Genomic DNA, 19,602 nt, shown 5'->3' on the forward strand with positions numbered 1-19,602 from the left:
CTAATAAAAGCCTCTGATCAGGATCCTAAGGGAAACTTCCCACCAGGAAAATCAAGGTGGTCTTTCTTCAAATTGGTCTCTGCTTCTATACTGTCCAATGAACATCATAGGATTCTAGGACTGTGTCTGCTTATATTGAGTGAGTGCTGTCACTGGATTTTGTTTGTCGGGTGCAGCCTTAAATGTTAAGCTTTTTTTACATGTCTGAAAGTCACCTTTACTGTGCTTTTTACAGATTCACACTTCTTCCACTTACCTTCTCCCATCCCTGTGGACACTTCACTAAATCTTTGGATGGATGAATAGATAGATGGATGGATGGATGGATGGATGGATGGATGGATGGATGGATAGATAGATAGATAGATAGATAGATAGATAGATAGATAGATAGATAGATAGATAGATAGATGTCACACTGAGTATATCCACAGCTGCCCCCATAAGAGTGGATGAGGAACTATCCCCTAGGATGTGGGTAACTCCCCAGTGGCTGGAGACCATGACACTCCCTCTCCCATTAGCTATCAGTTCCCCGTAGCTCCTTGAGAAGGCACAGGGTTCCTGAGCCCCGTTCCATCCATGAGTAAAAGTTATTGTGCCCAGTCCTGTGCAGTATCTGTGCTTGCAACTGCAACTGCTGTGACTTCATGGGTACTCTAGCCACAGCATGCCCAGAACACAGCGTCCACGGCCCTCCTCCAGATCCTCTCACTGTCTCATTCCTCTGCTCCATTTTCCTTGATGCCCCTGAGCCTTGGAGCAGGTGATGTACATCAATTGCTCCTTTCTGAAGGGAAGTGGCAGAGGAGTATGTTTAGAAGCATGGCAAATTCATGTTGTTGACTATTGACTGGGTCCCGCCTGCTGCTCCCTGGTGCTTTGACTGTCCATATCTGACCTGCTTCCCTCATCTCACCTGGGTAGCATCAGCATCCCAAAACCAATTATATCACAGGTCCCCTTACTTTACACTGTAGCTGAATCATATGAGCTGATTTTCACTGAACCCCTTTAGCAGAGGATTTTTCAGCATGTTTTTCTTCTTTTAAATACATTTATTATATTAATGTTTTCTTACTCCATCAATATGCCCTTTCCTCATAGTTAAATAACTTCCTCATCACAAGTGTTCTCAGTGCCCATCAAATTTGATCTACCTGAGATGTCACATTATAGATATTCTAGAAATCATTTCATTTTGCCTTACAAAGAGACAACTGTAACCCTGTCCATACAATTCAGATGGTGCTTTAGTTGACTTACCCGGTATATATCTGTGTGTGTGTCTGTGTGTGTGTCTGTGTGTGTCTATGTGTGTCTATGTATCTGTGGGGGGGACTGTCATGACTATGCATGTGCGTATATGTGTGCTGAGTCTTCAAGATAATCATAGAACAACTATCAGGAGTCTTTTCCTATGTGGCCTCTGGGGATCAGACTCGGGTCATCCTGCTGCACGGCAAAACCCTTTTTCTTTATGAGTCTTCTACCTTCCTCTGCCTCTTATGGAGTTGGCCCTCTCGTGTCTAACCTTTGCTCAGCGCTCATACCTCAACAGTAATTATAAAATACTAATAAAGTTTGTTCTCATCTGTAATCTTAGCATAGGTAAGTTGTGAGTTCCAGGCCAGCTTAGGCTATGATGTGAGACCCTTTCTGAAATAAACAGACAGACCTTAATGAGCATAAGAATCATCCAAGGTCCTAATTTAAGATACTGATTTCTAAATCCTGCCCTCAAGGATTGTGATCAAGGAGGTGTAGAATGAACCAAAGAATCCTTATTTTTAACAACTCCTAATAAAATGTGCACAGGGCCACACTTTGAATGGAGAGTGCCTTACAGTCTTGTATACTTCAGTAAATCCAACCATCCCTTCCATGCTGGTTATTCAAATGCTTTGCCATTTTCCTCTTCTGACTTTCTCCTTCATACCAACATTTTGAGGTTGTGGCTAGGCTGTGCCCTGCAGAGCATGCCTATAATTCCAACACTTAGAACATGGAAGATTCAATGGACTACACATAGAAACTGTCTCTTTTTTTTTTTTTAAGAATCTCAAAACCAGAAGCATAGCTGATGATCAACACATACTTGTTTTTGATTATTTAAGTACAGGAAACTGTACAGAATCACTGGTGAGCAGCTGCTGCTCTAACCCCAGTTGTCTCACCACGACAAGCCTGTCTTACTGTCCTTCCTCTGAGACTCTCCAGACCTACCTACACCCAGCAACCAGCACAGCACACTTAACACAACAGGTAGACCCTTTCTCCCAGATCCTGACAAATCTGAAACTTCTTTGGGGTGATGATGCCATTAATACACAAAATGGAACTGGCTTTAATGGGGTGGATGCTCAGCTCAAGTTATAAGATGGCTTGCTCACAAAAATAGTTGACTGAGGACCAAGAGATGGCTCAGTGGTTAAGAGCACTGACTGCTCTTCCAAAGGTCCTGAATTCAATTCTCAGGAACCACTTGATGGCTCACAACCATCTCTAATGGGATCCGATGCCCTCTTCTGGTGTGTCTGAAGACAGCTACAGTGTTTAAGTGATTGAATCAGCCTAAAGCAAGTGTAAGACTGATAGCTGCCCACTCTCCAGGTCTGGCTGTTTATCAAAACCAGAGCCCTATCGAATTTTAGTTTAGTCCTGGTTAGGACTAAACTCATTATTTTGTAACATTTTTCCCAAGTGATTGAAAGCACAGATTTTGCCTAGTGTTGAACATCTAGTAGACATTTCATATTCCTAGTTTGATCTGAAAGAGTAACCAATGATGTGCAAGTGGCCATTATAATCTACCTCTACTTATAGCACATGTACGTAAGGCCATTTCATAGAACATAGTACAATCTGCCCCTGATAACAAAGGGTCTGATTTCCAGGAGTTCCTGTGAAAAGAAACTTCACAAGAAAAAACTCTATATTTAAGAAAAACCACACAGGCTAGACAGTAGTAGCACACTTCTTTTACCCCAGCACTGTGTGGGCTAAGGCAGCTAGATTTCTGAATTCAAGGCCAGCCTAGTCTGCAGAGTGAGTTCTAGGACAGCCAGGGCTACATCTAGAGACTCTGTCTCAAAAAAAAAAAAAAGAAAGAAAGAAAGAAAAGAAAGGAAGGGAGGAGCAAGTGTGGGAGAGGGGACTAGACACATAATAATAAAGAAGTGTGATTTTGAAAAACCTGTATATTTTGAAAATCCTAAGAGAAAAATATAAATTTGGATTATCATCTAAGTATAATTTGAATTAGTATTTGAATGTGAATTACATATATTAATTTGCTCTGAGTCATATGTACAAAAGTTTGAAACAAAGGAGGAATAACAATTCTATAAACTGTTGTATCATGGGTTTAGTCATGAGTCATATATTGTATAATGCCTTAGTCATTAGTTACTAACGCCTTTCTATAAGGAAAAGATTACTAATAGTCAGCAATTGATTGTGAAACTTTTGAATACGTATTACTGTAAGTAGAAAAAGCCTTTTAAAGCCATATGGGGGGGGATTTTAATCAGAGGAATTAAATTTGTTCAATTAACTTTTTTTTGAACAACTTTATTTTAAAAAACAAAGATAAATGAACAAATTTTAAGCATTTTTGCATAAAAGTATACGAATACATTTTTGTCAGTGCTTGGCTTTTTTTTTTCCCAAAGGTTTGATAGTGTGCATTTTAACTTTTCAAAAATAAAAAAATCATCACTTTTTATTCTTTAAAAACAAAGTTATATTCTTTTTCCCCTGGAGAGGTTAATGTTATATCTCAGTGGTAGAGCACTTACTTGCCTACCATCAGGTAGTGTATACAAGGCCTTAGAGAGCTGGGGATGGGAGCGGCACAAGTATTTGGAAGATTATACACAATTATAAAGACATATGTCCTAAAACAGTAATGTGGTTTTCATGAGTGTGAGCAATTCCTGGCATGTATATTTGATACCTTAAAAGTGAGGCTTTTGAGTGTTTTAAAATCAAGTACATGTAGTTGCTGTGGTGAAAAAAATTGAACTAAACTGTATAGAGTGTCAGCTGTTATATTCTTGGATCAATTAAAACTAGTCTAGGCTAAGTTTTAGACGGCTCACTCTAGACCACAGTTTACTACAGTGTAACTGCTCACACTTCCCTCTGCCGACGCTCATCCACCTCTCTGGCACAGGCAAGGACTGCACTTTGAAACACAAAACGACTTGTCAGTTGAGTTTATTCAGCCAGGGTTATTTCTGTGAAAACAAAGTCAAAGCAATTGTTTGATATAAATGACTAAGGAAACTGGTTTTACGGGATAGTAAAACTTAGTTCAGTTGCATATCTGAATGTTTCTAAAGCAACTTAATAGAGTAAGAGTCCAGTGACATCACAATGGATTTTAAAGAATGAATATCTGAAGAAAAGAAAAATACACCAGAACCCTAGCTAGAGGAAGAAGTTGTCCTTCCCAGAAGTTCTCTTCTCAAAGCACTTTTGAGTTTCCCTTTACTCCCTCCCTGTCTATTTCTTTCCACTGCCTCTTTATTCTTCCCACCTTCCAAAAGGGAAAGCCCCATCTCCATCTCATGGCCGCCCCTTCCCTCAGTCAGCATGGTGTGTGTGTGTGTGTGTGTGTGTGTGTGTGTGTGTGTGTGTGTGTGTGTGTTTATGTACGATATTGTACTCTGGTCACAAGCCTTTCTCTGCTGGAATCTTTACTGGCTGAGCTCTCTCAATAGCCCACTTCTTGCTAACTGTTTTTTGGTTGGTTGCTTGGTTACTTGGTTGCTTGCTTGCTTGCTTGCTTGCTTGCTTGCTTGCTTGCTTGCTTGCTTGCTTGGCTGGCTGATTGGCTGGTTTGTTGTTTGGTTGTTTGATTTTTCCGAGATAGGGACTCACTATATAGCTTTGTAGCTCTGGCTATTCTGGAACTTATTGTGTAGACCAGGCTAACCTTGAACTCCCAGAGATCCACCTGCCTCTGCCTTTCAAGTATTGGGATTCAAAGCATGTAACATTACACCCAGCTTCTTTTACTATGTTTGTTAAATGAATAGAATCCCCCCCCCAAAAAAAACTGAAATATTAAATTGTATATAGAACTTAAAGTTTATAAGTATACAAATTTTAAAATGGACTTAGGAAAGAAAATGTAAACAGGTGTTGTACTATATGCATACAATCCACCTCTCACGAGGCTGAAGCAAAGCCATGACTCAGTCATGAAAAAAAGAATAATTAGTTGGCATGTATGTTACCCTGGCTTCAGTCCTTAGCACTCAAGCAAAAGATAACTATAATGGTTATAAAACATTGTGAGCATAGTTAATGCCACTGACTTGTACACTTAAATATTATTGAACATACTAAACATGGTGGACCAGGGCTTTAATTTCTGCACCAAAAAATTTTTAAAAGGTTTAAATGGTTAAAAATATTTTTCAATGAAGATTTTTAAATTTTTTAATTATAAAATGATTCAGATACCTAAATTCTATACTTTAAAAACTAAAGGGAATATGAATAAATAAAAACCATTGAATGATTTCGATATGTATATGTGTTTGTTTTCATTTTTGGTTTCTCTGTGTAACAGCCGTAATTGTCTTGGAATTCACTTTGTAGACGAGGCTGGCCTTGGGAGCTCAGTAGAATCTTGCCTGTACCTGAGCTCTAGGGTTAGTGACGTGTGCTACCATGCCTGGCTGTCTTCGAGCCAGCCTCGTCTACAGAGTTATACATATTTTTAGAAATAAAGTTTTAGTGAAAGATCTTTCTTTTATCTAGTGAATTTTTATTAGAAGGAAGTGTTTGTGTGTGTGTGTGTGTGTGTGTGTGTGTGTGTGTGTGTGTCCTTCCTGTGGTTGTTTAGGTGTATAAATAGAAAATGTAGGTGACCAGCCTTCTAAATTGATATCTATTAGCATTTTACATTTTCTTGTATTATTTACAATCATTATTTCTATTGTTAATAATGACTATATTGATTAGTCCTTTTTTTTAAACTCTGTTTGTTTGTTTGTTTGTTTGGTTGGTTGGTTGGTTGGTTGGTTGGTTTTTGTGACAGGTTTCTCTGTAGCCCTGGCTGTGCTGGAATTCACCCTGTAGACCAGGCTTCCTCAAACTCATATCTAACTGCCTCTGCCTCCCAAGTGCTCTTAGGATCAAAGACAACCAATCATTTTCTAAACATCTAAATGTGTACAAATTTATTTAGCCTTTCAGAATAGTTAATGTGCAAAAGACTTTGCTGCACTCTGAATTGGGGTCACAGTGCAGGCCTGAGGTCCTGGGTCCAGCCCACAGTGTCAGAAAAGTCATGGCAAGAGGTTAATGTGCTATAATGCTAGAGTATGTTGGGTGGTTTTCTGCAGTTTAATGAAATGTGTGTTTTTCTAGCTTGACAGAGCCAATTCCCTGTTAAATCAGACTCAGCAGCCCTACAGATACCTCATAGAGTCTGTGCGACAGAGGGACTCCAAGATTGACTCACTGGTGAAGTGTGCAGCTCAACTTGAGAAAGATGTCAGGTAAACCATCTACACATCTTTTACTGAAATAATAAAGGCATTGTTCGAATGCTGCTGTTTAGTAACTTGGTTGTGCTTTCTAAATAGTTTAATTATAAACATAGTCTTAAATGATACAAGGATACAAACGTAAAAGAAGCATGGAGCTGGCTCACTGGAGAAAGCGCCTGCTGTGTGTGCTCGCCTGAGGGCCCGGGTGTAGATCTGCAGCACTTCCGTGCAGCCAGCCTCAGCAGTGCATCTCTGGAGTCCTGCTGTTTCTAAAGCAAGATGGGGAAGGAACGGGAGGACTGTCTCAGACAAGGAGGAAAGCAATGACTCTGTGCACCCGTCGTCCGTACAGTGCATGTCTGTGTGCACAGCTGTCCTCCCATGTTCTCTTCTTATCCAGTGTTCGTATTAACCTTATGACCAGAAGGCTTAGCATGGAAATCGGGCTGTGCTCACTAGCACAACACTACCCTGCTACAGGACAGAAGAGCCAGCTTGCTCTCAACCCCTTAGAGTCTGCACTGAGATGTAGGCAGCCAGCAGGGAAGGACTATACACAGATAGCCATTCAAAATGGCTTTTGAAACAAATCAAGTTTGCACAGTTACTTAGAACATTCTAGGCTGATCTGCCTCTGACCCTTTACATGAAGTAACCCAAGAATTACCTCAGTTTCAGTAAATAAATATCTTTTTTTAACACCTTTGTTTAAAAATGGTTCTGTGCTGGCAGGGGGCGGGGGGGGGGGACCTTATGCAACAGTTGCTTCACTTAATGGTCACTCAAGTTCTTTCTAGAATGGCTGCCTTTGTTTTTTTGGTTTTTTTGTTTTGTTTTGTTTTGTTTTTTGTTTTTTTGTTTTTGTTTTTGTTTTTTTTGGTTTTTTTGTGACAGGGTTTTTCTGTGTGGCCCTGGCTGTCTCAAGATAGCTCTGTAGACCAGAATGGCCTCAAACTGACATTTGCCTTCCTCTGCCTCCCAAGTGCCAATTACCGAGCACCAGGTCAGTCATTCACATTCTTTAATCTGCTCGTTGAGAAGTCTAATGGATCAGTGTGTGTGTGTGTGTGTGTGTGTGTGTGTGTGTGTGTGTGTGTGTGTGTGTGTGTGTGTGTCATGCTTAGCACCAAGTACCCATACCTGCTGAGCTCTCTTGCATCTATTTTAGTTTCTTTAAATAGGAAAAAAAGAATGATACTATACGTTGAGAAAAAGGTTTTGACTCATGAGTAGTTGGCTATTTTAGTTATTACATTTAAGCTTGATATAAAAATTTTTATATCAAAAAAAAATTTCTGAGTAACCGGTAAACTACTATAAATGTGAAACAAAAAAAATTAGTGAACAGTTTCCTAAGATGTACAGCCAAAAAGAAAATTGAACTATTTCTGCCGAATTCTGAAGTGTAAGTGTTCTTTCTGTACAAACCTTCTTCATCTCTCATAATTCCTACCAAAATGATTGTTCCAGGACTTTATGTGTGTTCTTAATTGTTTGGTGATATGATAAAATAAAGTCAGATACATACAGTTAACGTCAAAATAAAATTTATTTTTAAAATTACTGGTTAAAGTTTAAAGTATTTCTAACAAATTAACTCACCTAGTTAATGGATTTCACTGTAAGTATGTCTTCTGTCATCTGCTAAGCATGTCACTGTTTTAGGTAAACTGAGGACAAAACTAAAGATGAAACTCTGTCTTGTTACGTTCTATATTTATTACAGTTGATATTTCATAATACTATCATTTTACCTTAATAATCTTGGAGAACAGATATGTAAAAACCTAAAGAAAAATACCTCTTATATTTGTAGTGAAGTAATTTTTAGATACTATTTTGCTAAAAATCAAAGTACCTAGAAATGTTTAACATAAAAAAAATATCTAGCTATTAGAAAAAAATACATAGGTAAATTAATGTCTTGAAAAAGTAAGCAGCTTGTCCTCTAAGACATACAGTTTGGCAGTGGAACCCACATTTGATTCCCTCTCTCCCACTTAGTAACTCTGTAGTCCCAGCCTTATGTCTTAGTGCCTCCCTCTGTTCTGCCCTGGGGAATGGATAGATAACTTCTCCTTAAGTAGCACAACTAAGACACAGATATTTATTAAAAGCAAGGCTTTGAGTTGATGATATGACAGATATATACTGTTCATTTAAAATATTCCATAATAAGTCAACTTTTTTTCTTAAGTCTTAAAGGCACACAGGACAGTGTAGCTGAGAGTGTACACTACACTTGGAGAGAGCACAAGCTGCCCCAGCCCTAGGGGCTTCTTCACTCTCTTCTAGTCCCTGCTGTGCCCACACTCACATGTGCACAGCCCCACACGCAGACTCATGCATCATTCATAATTAAAAAGGAGAGTAAGATCTCTTTCTAAAGTTAGAGGATACATTCTGCTGACTCGATAAATAGTTTACATGAATTACGATATAGCCCAGGGCTTCTCTTTGAATTGAGGCAAGTTAGTAATGCTCTTTATTATCTTATTATCTTATCAAACTTTCTGTAACAATAAAAGTTCCATGTCTGAACTAGCCAGAATGATAGCCAGATGATAGTTTCCCACATGTTTAAATTAATTTTCATTTTAATTTTCACACTAGCTAATGGCTATGGCATTGAACTATGCAGTCAGCCTCTTCATCTGTGAGAGTGGTATTAATTTCCCTAATTTATATAGTTATATTGAGGATCAAGATAGTATTTTTATAATATACATAGTATACTCTCTAAATTTAAGTGACTGACATTATTGGTATTTGTTGGTAATTATTTTACAAATGAGAAATAACATTTCTCAGAATGTTGGATTTGAACAAAAATTATAATTATAGCAACAGTGATCATAAAGCTAGGTCAATCATGGGATTAGCTACCAGAATATATGTTTAAAACAAGGTTTCACTGTGTAGCCTCGGCTGTCCTAGAACCCGCTATTTAAACTAGGTTAAGGCAGGTTGTTCTTAAGTTCACAGATCCACCTGTCTTTGCTTCCTGGTGTTGGGATTAAAGGTGTGCACCACCATGCTCAGATTACCAAAATATTGTTTCATAAATTCATGATATATGTTAACAGATTCTGAACTAATATTTGATGGGATATGATACCTTCCTCCCAGGTGAAGAATTGTGAAAAATCATAGCGTGGTGTGGTATTAGACAGCCTGCCTCTGTACATGTATAAATGCTAAGATGTGGCAGTAACCTTCAGAAGCCAGTTACAGTGCTAGAGACATGGCTCAGAGGGGAAGAATGCTTGCTGTGCATACACAAAGACTTGAGGTCAAATCCCGAACACATCTTAACAACAAGTTAAAAAAAAAAAAAAAAAACTAAAAAAACTAGGTGTGGCCACTGTACCTGCAATCACTGCTATGGGGATGTGGTAAGGAGGATCACTGGAGCTTGCTGCTGCCGTAGCTCCAGGTTTAGTAAGAGACCATCCAAGGGAATACTGCAGAATGAGAGAAAACCTTATTACTTCCAGTGGCTTCCACATAGGCACATGCACTGACCCATGTCTCTCCATGTGTGTCTCTCTGTCTGCCTCTCCCTCTCCCTCTCTCTTTCTCTCTCTTTCATGCAACAAACTAATAAGAAGTTTCAAGATGGGCTAAAGAGATGGCTCAGTGGTTAAGAGCACTGACTGCTCTTCCAGAGGTCCTGAGTTCAAATCCCAGCAACCACATGGTGGCTCACAACCATCTGTAATGGGATCTGATACCCTCTTCTGGTGTGTCTGAAGATAGCTACAGTGTACTCATATATAATAAATAAACAAATCTTTTTTTAAAAGTTTCAGGATCTTGTTCATCCTCAGCTCTGTAGGAGCTTGACACCTCGCCTGCCTGGGATACGTGAGACCTTGTCTTAACCAACAAAGAAATACCATACTACCCTTAACCTTTACCAATTTAAATACTTAGAATTTATTCAGGCAAGCATTCTACCACTGTGCCATACCAGCCAACCTATTATATACAGTGCGGTTGGTATCCAGAAAGGTTAGAGCAAATATGTACTGAAGGAAAATGATCAGAAACATGTCAGAAAGCTCACATTAAGATGTTGCTAGTAACCCCTCTGAATTCCCCTGTCATTAAAGTAGTAATCTGTTCTAAAAGTAGCATGTTAACTGTCCACCTCACCACAAGAGACAGTTAGTCTGGAAAACAGTGTGATCTCCACTTTGGATCTGAGTGGACCAGGAACAGAGTGATCACCATACCCCTGCTGTCAGCTCAGCTTATTCCTAACTAAGTAGTCAGAGAAGAAAGACGCCATTGTTCACTTCTGGCTAAGCCACACTATATTGACTCAGGAAGTTAAGGTACAATATATCAGGAATACATTTTCATATAGCAGGTGAGACAGAGCCATAAACATGAATTTCTAAGTAATAATTAACTGTGAAATGAACAATTACTGGTGTAATATACCGTTCAAGATAGATGTGCTCATAAGGAGATTTTTTTTGTTGTTGTAGCTTTATGAGTCACACATGCAAGCTTTGTATTTTTAAAGTAAGTTTCCACTGTTCGAAACTATGACTTTTGAAGACTAAATTCCTGCTTCCTCTCAGTGCTGTTAGCACAGTCTATCATGTGAAATCTTAGAAATGCCCATGTTGAAGGTAGTGTCCCTTGTGATTTAAATATGTTAGAGCAAGGATATGCCCGGATCGTCCAGTCGAGGAAACGTTGTCTGAAGGGACCATGCTGCTTGTGATGAAAACTGCTATCATGCAGATACAACAGCTACTCTCTGTTATCCCACCACCACCCCAGCCCCTCAGCTTGGCTTCCACAGTATGTGTCGTTGGCTGTTGGCTGTTTTGCTGTTCAGTTGTGGAGTACTTCCTTTATTCTTGAAAAGTTAGATGCCATATACAACGCCTCTCTAGAAATACCCCTCAGGATCCTTTAATTACTTCAACAATCCATTCCCACTGTACTGTAGTTTATTTAATAGGTGTATTAGTGTTTGAGAGAGAGAGAGTGTGTTGCATATGAGCAAGTGTTTAGGCATTGTGTATATGTATAAGAACATAAACACTCCTTGAAAAAACCTAGTTCTGTTTGCTGGACTGTAGATTGATTTTGAGGAGTACGGATCTTCAGATAGAATATAAAAGTATAAATAGCTTCGAATCTGAGCATTTCCAAACTATCAGATGCTTACCCTGCCTTCGAGCCTGGCGAACACCACGTCATTCTTTTCAGCTGCTAGGCTTAGTAGGATCCCTGGCGCCTACCTCTGCTGTCAGTTTGTTTTTCTGCTGAGCTGCTGGCCTTTATTGGCATTTAATTACTGTTTTCCTCTGATGCGGGTTTTTCTTCTAAGTTAGTAATAGTGTACAGCATTTATGTAGAGTTTTATGTGTTCAGCGCTTTATGTAATCATTCACTAGGTAATTCGCATATCCCTTTGACATTCTGAGCAGTTTACACTTCTACAGAAGTGCAAACGATTTTCAGTGGAGCACTGTATTTGCCTGGCTCAGCTGAGTGAATGGCACAGTAGGAAGCCAGTCAGAACTGCCTCCAGCCTCTCCTCCAGAGCAAACAGATGCCTCCAGGGGAAGTTGACTTATTCCGGATACGGTGGGAGGGGATTTGTTTGGGTTTTGGTTTGGGTTTTTAAATCCTTTGATTTACCAATTTTTTTCAGAATGCTCATTATGTTTCTGTAAGTTCAAAAGACCCTTCTATTATTTTGATAATTGATAACTTATCATTAAATATAACCTAAAGATGTCTTATGTCAAAATGCATCTTACTAACTTCACCCTTGCAGATTTTTGCCTCAACAGTTGAAGAAATGTGCTACTTTGATTTATCATTACTTTTCTCAATTCTTGTAGAACTGGTCACATAGATCATTTTTACTAATAATAGTATATAGATTTTCATTCGGTTCTTCCCACTAATTTCTATACATCAGAGAGTACAATTACAGATAGTATAAAGCAATGCTTGGTCACTTCTTAGAATATTAATATGACTTTACTATCCTAAGAGTGTGATAAGTCAGGGCTTACCAGTGAGAAAAGTCACAGTGGAGACATAGACATTGAAAAGGAAATTAAGAATTTGGAGACAAAATTGTTTTTACAAAGTTTACAGTAGACTGATTTTTTTAAATTATGTATTTCACAATTTACTATGTGACAAATTATACAATACTACCATTCTAGGAATAAGTGTTTCAATTTGACTTCTAATATTTCGTTTCGATGTTTATCCATGTGCACATACTTGCTCTTTACTTCTTTCCACATTTCAGAAGTAAGCAGTCAATAAGAGTGGTCATGTGCCCACAGCAGGCAAGATAGACAAATGGTCAAAAACTCCTCTTGCACAATAACCAAGCACTTATCAACTAAGTATTACAGTGTCTGCTCTGCTGTCTTTATTGACTACAAACCCTATTTATCTCCAATTCAAACCATCAAATTTGTGGGGGGTTTTTTGGTTTTTTGTTTTGTTTTGTTTTGTTTTGTTTTGTTTTTTTTGCTTTTCTCTTAACTAAACTCAAACCACATAGTCACTTTTTAAAACTTGGGTTTTTAACAGCAACTTAAATAAAGAAAAGTCATCCCTGCTGCAGATGAAGAACCAGATGGCATTGGATTTGGAACAGCTTCTAAATCACCGTGAGGTACTTGTCCCACCTTGAGATAATCTGTCCACTTTTGAGCATTTTCAAAATGTATGCTTGAGTTAAGATAATTGGATCCTGGTGTCCTGTGGTCATCAGTGACTTCTGTTTGTAGCTAGCTGTGATCTCTCCATTTTTATAACATTTGATTTGTAATGTGTTGGGATTCTATAAACCCCACCCCCCAGTTACCTGGCAACAGCCAGGTATGCTCTGCCCCAGTTACCTGACACTATAAAAGGGGCTGCTTGCCCCCTCCTCTCTCTCTCTTGTGCTTTCCCTCCTCCCTCTCTTGCTCTTTCTTGCTCTTGTTCTCTTGCTTCTCTTCCCCCGCCCACCCCCCATCTCTTTCTCTGCCTCTACTACCCTCTTAATCCCGCCCCCACCACGCTCACACCATGACCTGAATAAGCTCTATTCTGTACTAAACCATCCTGAGGCTGGTCCCTCAGGGGGAAGGGATTCCCAACATGGGCACCCCAGAGGCATCTCCCTTGCCCCCAGGCCTTGATGCACCTCCATGGGCCATATCCTCCCCAGTCTCTTCATCCTTTTCCTGACATAATGTACTTTATTTTTAGAACTAATTCATTTCTGGAATGTGTTTCTTGTTGACTGTTATATCTCAATCACTGATTTCCACATTATGTAATCACTCCCTGCTTTATTTCTTTCCACCATAAGTTTCCTAGTGTTCCTCTGTCTTACCATCACAGTATGCCCAGTCTTAGCACACAGTAGACATGCTGAGCTTTAACTAAAGGTCAAGTGCTTCTTTTTTGGCTTTTTTTTTTTCTGTGTTGTTGGTGTAGTGTTGTTGTTGTTTTTGTTGAGAGGGACGGTCTGATGAGTCTGAGACTGGCCTCCAACTCTCTATCCAAGGATAACTATGAACTTCTGACCCTCCCACTTCCTAAATGTTGCTCACCAAATGTTTTTAATTCTTTGAGAAACTAACTTTTTAATTTATAAACTTTATTATACAATATTCCATAACAGTATATTTTGGTCATGTTCATACCCTTCTCTCAAATTCTATCCCGCTTCCTACTCACCTAACCTTGAATTCTTTCTCCCTTCCTCCCACTTCTCCCTTCCACCATTCCTGCCTCTTTAAATTCATTCAGTCCAGTGTATACTGACCAATTAGTATGTGGTTTACATGAGATTTATTAGAAAATATAAACGGGGCAGGTATAAAGCACAGCTGGTAGATTGCTTGTCTAGTATGTACAAGGACCTGGGTTTCATCCCTCACACCAGATAAAGCTGAGCATGGTGATTTAATTTCAGCATTCAGACAAGAGGTGTAGGATGGTCAGAAATTCAAGATCATCCTTAGCTACATAGGAAGTTGGGGGTTAGCCTGAGATACATGAGACCTCAAGCGCGCGCGCGCACACACACACACACACACACACACACACACACATACATAGTATGACTTAACTTTGGGGGACATTAATTTCTTTGTTTCTTTTGGCACATGAATGCAGTTGTTAACTACTACCAGTGTCACTATGTAAAATAATCTCACCACCCCAAAAACTCTGTCCCCTTTGAGGTGACTTTCTTTCTTTTCCCCTGTCTTGTGCCTTGGTGTCAACCTATTTTTTTTACCTATAGTTTTACCTTTCTTTAGTAGAAAGTTATATAAATTACATTAGCAACATGTAGCATTTTACACCTGGCTTTCTAATTAACTGAGATCAATGTCATATTATATTATCTGGCTACAGCACAGTGCACTAATCCACTCATCATTCACAGGCTGACAGCTATTTGGGTCATGTTATGGTACATTTAAGTCTTTCATTTATCTTGTATTAATATGGCAGTGTAATATACTAGTTATAATTTTGTATCTAGATTATGATTTCATGTTTTTGATACTTGTGTATTGAATTTTAAAATGTATTATCAAATCTACAGATAAAGACCACTCTAAAAAGTTATATGCAGATATTTGTGCAAACCATGGCCTCTCTTTCCCTTGTCATATGCTAGAGCACAAATGCAGGGTAAGCATATGTTGGTAAGAAACTGACAGACGTTTCCAGAGTGTGTGTGCTTTTGGACTTTATATTGCAATAGAAGAGTTCCTTCTGTATCCTTGCCAACATATTGCTAAGTATAATGAGTTGGCCTAAAGCATTTTTCCAGTGAACTATCTTAATCATTGCTTCTTTTCAACAATGTGTCTATCAATTTTATTTTCTTACAACAAAATGTTTTTTAAAAAATCACTGATTTACGAGATTAGTAAAGTTGTTTTCTGATGTACAAAAAGTCAGTCAACTATGTGGGAAGAAATCACTGGAAGAATATTGATGAGAGAGGTTAACTAGAGACTGTTCCTGGAAACGGCTTAAAGGTCCTAGAACTAGTGTTGAAGGAGCTAGAGGGTTGCCTTTGCTAGAAAAGGGAAAGGGGCTGGAGAGTTGGCTCAGTTAAGAGTACTTGCTGCTTGGATTTGTGGGCTCAGTTTCTGGCATGCCTATGGGCAGCTCATAGGTACATCAAATCCCAGGACTAGGACATCTTGTGGCCCCTGTGAGCAACTGCATGTCTATGGTGCATATACAGTCAAGCAGGCACACGCACATACACATAAATTAAAATCTATGGACACAAGAGTAAAGAAGTAACCATGGCAACCATGGCCTGTACTCAGCTCTCCAGGTGCTCAGGGGGAAGATGGAGAGTTTGAGGCAGACTGGCCTCAAGAGTGAAACTCTTAAAAACAAACACAGACAAAGTAAGGAGCAAGAAGGAAGTCCTGAATGATTCTTTCTTTTTCCTTTTCTTTTCTTTTCTTGCTTTTTGATACAGGCTCATGTACCCCAGGTTAGCCTCAAACTCACTTTGTAGCCCAATGGTGAATTTATGAACCTCCTGCCTCCACCTACCAAGTACCATGATTTCAAGGTATATGTTGCCATGACTAGGTATCAGGCTGCTGGGACCAATCATGGGACTTCATGTGTGCTAGGCACGCTTTCAGCTGAGCTTCATCTCAAGCTGGACTCTATCCAGTGTAAGACAGTCTTGAGGTAGGTAAGTCCATTAGTGACAGGTAGCAGAGCCAGTGAGCTTCTTTGCTGATGCTCATTTTCTCCTGGCTTTGGGCATTCTAGGCCTTCACTTAGTTCCTGGAACTCTGCCTCTGAGAGATTATTTCTTCACTATGGAAGCCTGAGTTATTCAGAGTATGTTTTTAAATCTGAATGTGTAAGTGTTCAGAACCAAAGGGTTCTGATCCATCATAAATGTCTATGACTTTCCTTTCAGAATGGTGAGTCTCAATTCTGCCTCAAGAATTAAAATTATTTAATTCTAAAGAAGTATGCTAGATTTTGGAAATGAAGCCACATTTTTTCATGAATTCAAATAATAGCTAAAAAGCACTGAACCAAAATAATCCATCTTCCCTTTGGTTGTTGTCTCAGGCACTTGGTTACAATGACAAAACCTTGATTAAGAGCACCTAATTTATTGGCTTACTTCATACTAGAGAAGGCCCTGGGGAAATCATTTAATGTTATGTCATGACTTCAATCAGCTAAATTTCAAAAGTTTAAATGAATGATTCAGATAGAAAACAAATGAAGACTTAAAGTTCCTCAGATACTGTTCTGACTTAGGGCTGCAGCTCCACCTTTAAGGCAGACCACTTGTCTTAAAGTTCTTGTGTGCTACATGTTCATGTCACGAGCCACATCGAAGTCAAACACTGACAGCTGCTGGTAAATGAGAAAGGCACCAAGTAGGGCAGATTTGTCACTACAGCATTTGGAGTCTGACCGTACAAAGTTTTCATTTTCCTAAGTTAGAATAACAATAACTCAAAACAATACTGTTTAGAAGTAGATCTGCTATAGAGCTGGGGTGTGGCTCAGTGGATACAGTGCATTCCTACCATTCCTGAGGCTCCATATTTAATATCCAAAACTTCATAAAAACCAGGAATAGTGGTATTTGGGAAGAGGAGGCAGGAAGATTCGAAAGGGCATTATCCCCATGGGAAGAACAACATTATCAACCAACCAAACCCTCCAGAGCTCCCAGGGACTAAAACACCAACCAGTGAGCACACACGGAGAGACCCATGGCTCCAGTTGCATATGTAGCAGAGGATGGAATTCTCTGGCATCAATGGGAGGAGAGGCCTTTGGTCCAGTGAAGCCATGTTTTCTCAGTGTAGGGAATGCCAAGGTGCTGAGGTGGGGAGAGTGGTTGGGAGAGGGAGCACCTTCATGGAAGCAAGAGGAAGGGTAGGGGGAGAGGATTAGAGAATATCTAGTTAAAAAGGGGGGGGGGGAGCATTATCAGCTACATAACAGGTTCAAGGCCAGCCTGGGCTACATGAGATTCTGATCCAAAAGCAACAACAAGAAGCAGTTATAAAATTATCTATTGGCCTCTTATAATACTAGTTTTTTAGTGTTTACATGCATAAATAGTTGTGAGATCAGGCGTCAGGCTACCCTCTTCTCTGTTCTCCATGTTGTTCCTGTACTCAGTGAGACCGAAATGCAGTAAAGACAAGGTGTCTCAGAACATTCTTTCCATCAGGGCAAAATTTATTGTCATGATCTCAGCTTTTATGATGGGCATCATAAAAGCACAAAGTCCAACACAAGCTCTCCATTTTGGAAAAGTACTCTAGGACTCTATGAAGCACTGCCGTGTAGATCTGTAGTTCAGCCTTCACTGCACTCCACTTCTGCCGTGGGCCCTGGTGACACAGATGAAGCTACTGATGGTGAGATGACACTGAAGCAAACCTACCGTATGTACAGCTTACATACTGGTGAATTAAGAAAGTGCAAGTCAGCTTGATTTTTTTATGCTTAGTCCCATTTAGACAAAACAAAAACAAAACAAAAAAATTATAAATTATTGTTTTACCAGGAAAGTTTTATTTTATTCCTGGAGATGAAGCTATATCCTTCCTTCTCTCTTTCTTTAGAAAATAAAAACAACTACTTTATTTTTTTTTCTAATTGCCAGGAAACTCACAGCTGAACATCTCACCGAGGTGTTATCACCCCACCCCCATCCTTTACTTTTGAATAGTGACCTGTGCTATTTCCTTTCCAGCAGTTATACTCTGTCTTCCCTTGCCCTAGGATTGACACCTCATGGCACAGATAAAATAGAAACCTTAAGCAGTCAGGTTTAGAAGCTGGTAAAAGAAAACAAATGCGGGACTGGAGACATGACTCAGTGGTTAAGAGCACTGGCTGTTCTTCCCAAGGTCCTAAGTTCAGTTCCCAGCATCCACATGGTGGCTCACAACCATCTGTAATGAGATCTGATGCCCTCTTCTGAAGGCAGCTACAGTGTACTCACATACATAAAATAAATAAATCTTTTAAAAAAGAAAACAAATGGACCCTGCACTGTTCTTAGCAGGGCTGAGAAACTGGAGGTTGGAGCACTGAGTGAAGGAACTGTGACCTCTTGAACCAGCTGTTCCCAGCCTGTCCCCTAAGGGTCACCAAGAGTCACTTCCTGTCCACCACTTCTGTTCATATTGCCTTAAGAGAAGGAGAAATATGATCACATCTGAAAATTCTGTTTTTGATTGTCTTCCATTTGTATGTCTGTCTGCCTGCCTGTTTGTTGTAGTGCTGGGAGTTGAACTCAGGGCCTTCTTGGGGAAAGTTCTCTATCATTGAGCTAAGCTACACCCCCAAGCCTTTAATTTTTTAATGCTTCTTTTTCCTCTCCCTTCATATATAATATATACATATTTTTTACAGAGGTCAAATCATAGGTCCTCATAAATGAATTCTTGAGAGTTGGAAGAATGTCTTTAATTGACCCAGTGTGTATTTTGATACTATCCCAAGCTTTAAGGCGCTGCTATAAAAGCCTTTTCCCACATCCTTTGGAGTGAGATCCCCACGTAGGAAGCTATTGCAGAATTTCACTGGAACTGGATTGCTGGTGATAGCAGTAGACACACTTAAAGGCATACCACAGTACTTAGTAGTTGGATTCAGGGCTGATAAAGAGGGAGAAATGAGAGCGGATGGCCAGCTTCTGGCTTGATCCTAGACCTGTGGTGGTAGAAGGAAGAATAAACTTGGGTAAGAAAGGTGAATCTATGTGAATATATCACTTCAAGGTTAAAACATAAGTTTGTAAGCCCAAGAGAGAACTCGTTTAGAAATAAAGATGTGAGTCACAGCAGTGTTTAACATGGAAACAGATAAACTCATGAGAGTACGCAGAATGAAAACAAAAGGTGCATGGCAGGATCCCCAGAAACACCAACATGGAAGAGGCTCATGCTACAGAGTGAAGAGCCACTGACATCACCAAGAGCTCAGGAGGAAAGGCACGCTGACAAAGCACAGGTAATGCCACTAAGAGCAGAGGATCCTGTCAGCACCAGCACATACTGCCAAGAAG

At 39.6% G+C, this 19,602-nt stretch overlaps 1 protein-coding gene across 1 annotated transcript in view; it reads left to right on the top strand.

Annotated features, from left to right (window-relative positions):
* The window catches only part of PIBF1 (progesterone immunomodulatory binding factor 1), a 159,390-nt gene that overhangs the window by 118,470 nt on the left and 21,318 nt on the right, over positions 1-19,602 (top strand). Inside the window, exons 15-16 of the mRNA XM_080916617.1 lie at positions 6,388-6,518; positions 13,095-13,179. Coding sequence (XP_080772743.1) covers positions 6,388-6,518; positions 13,095-13,179 — 216 coding nt within the window. The remainder of the gene's footprint in view (positions 1-6,387; positions 6,519-13,094; positions 13,180-19,602) is intronic.

The sequence above is a fragment of the Micromys minutus genome (genome assembly GCF_963924665.1).
Source record: "Micromys minutus genome assembly, chromosome: 5".
In the NCBI taxonomy this organism is placed as follows: domain Eukaryota; kingdom Metazoa; phylum Chordata; class Mammalia; order Rodentia; family Muridae; genus Micromys; species Micromys minutus.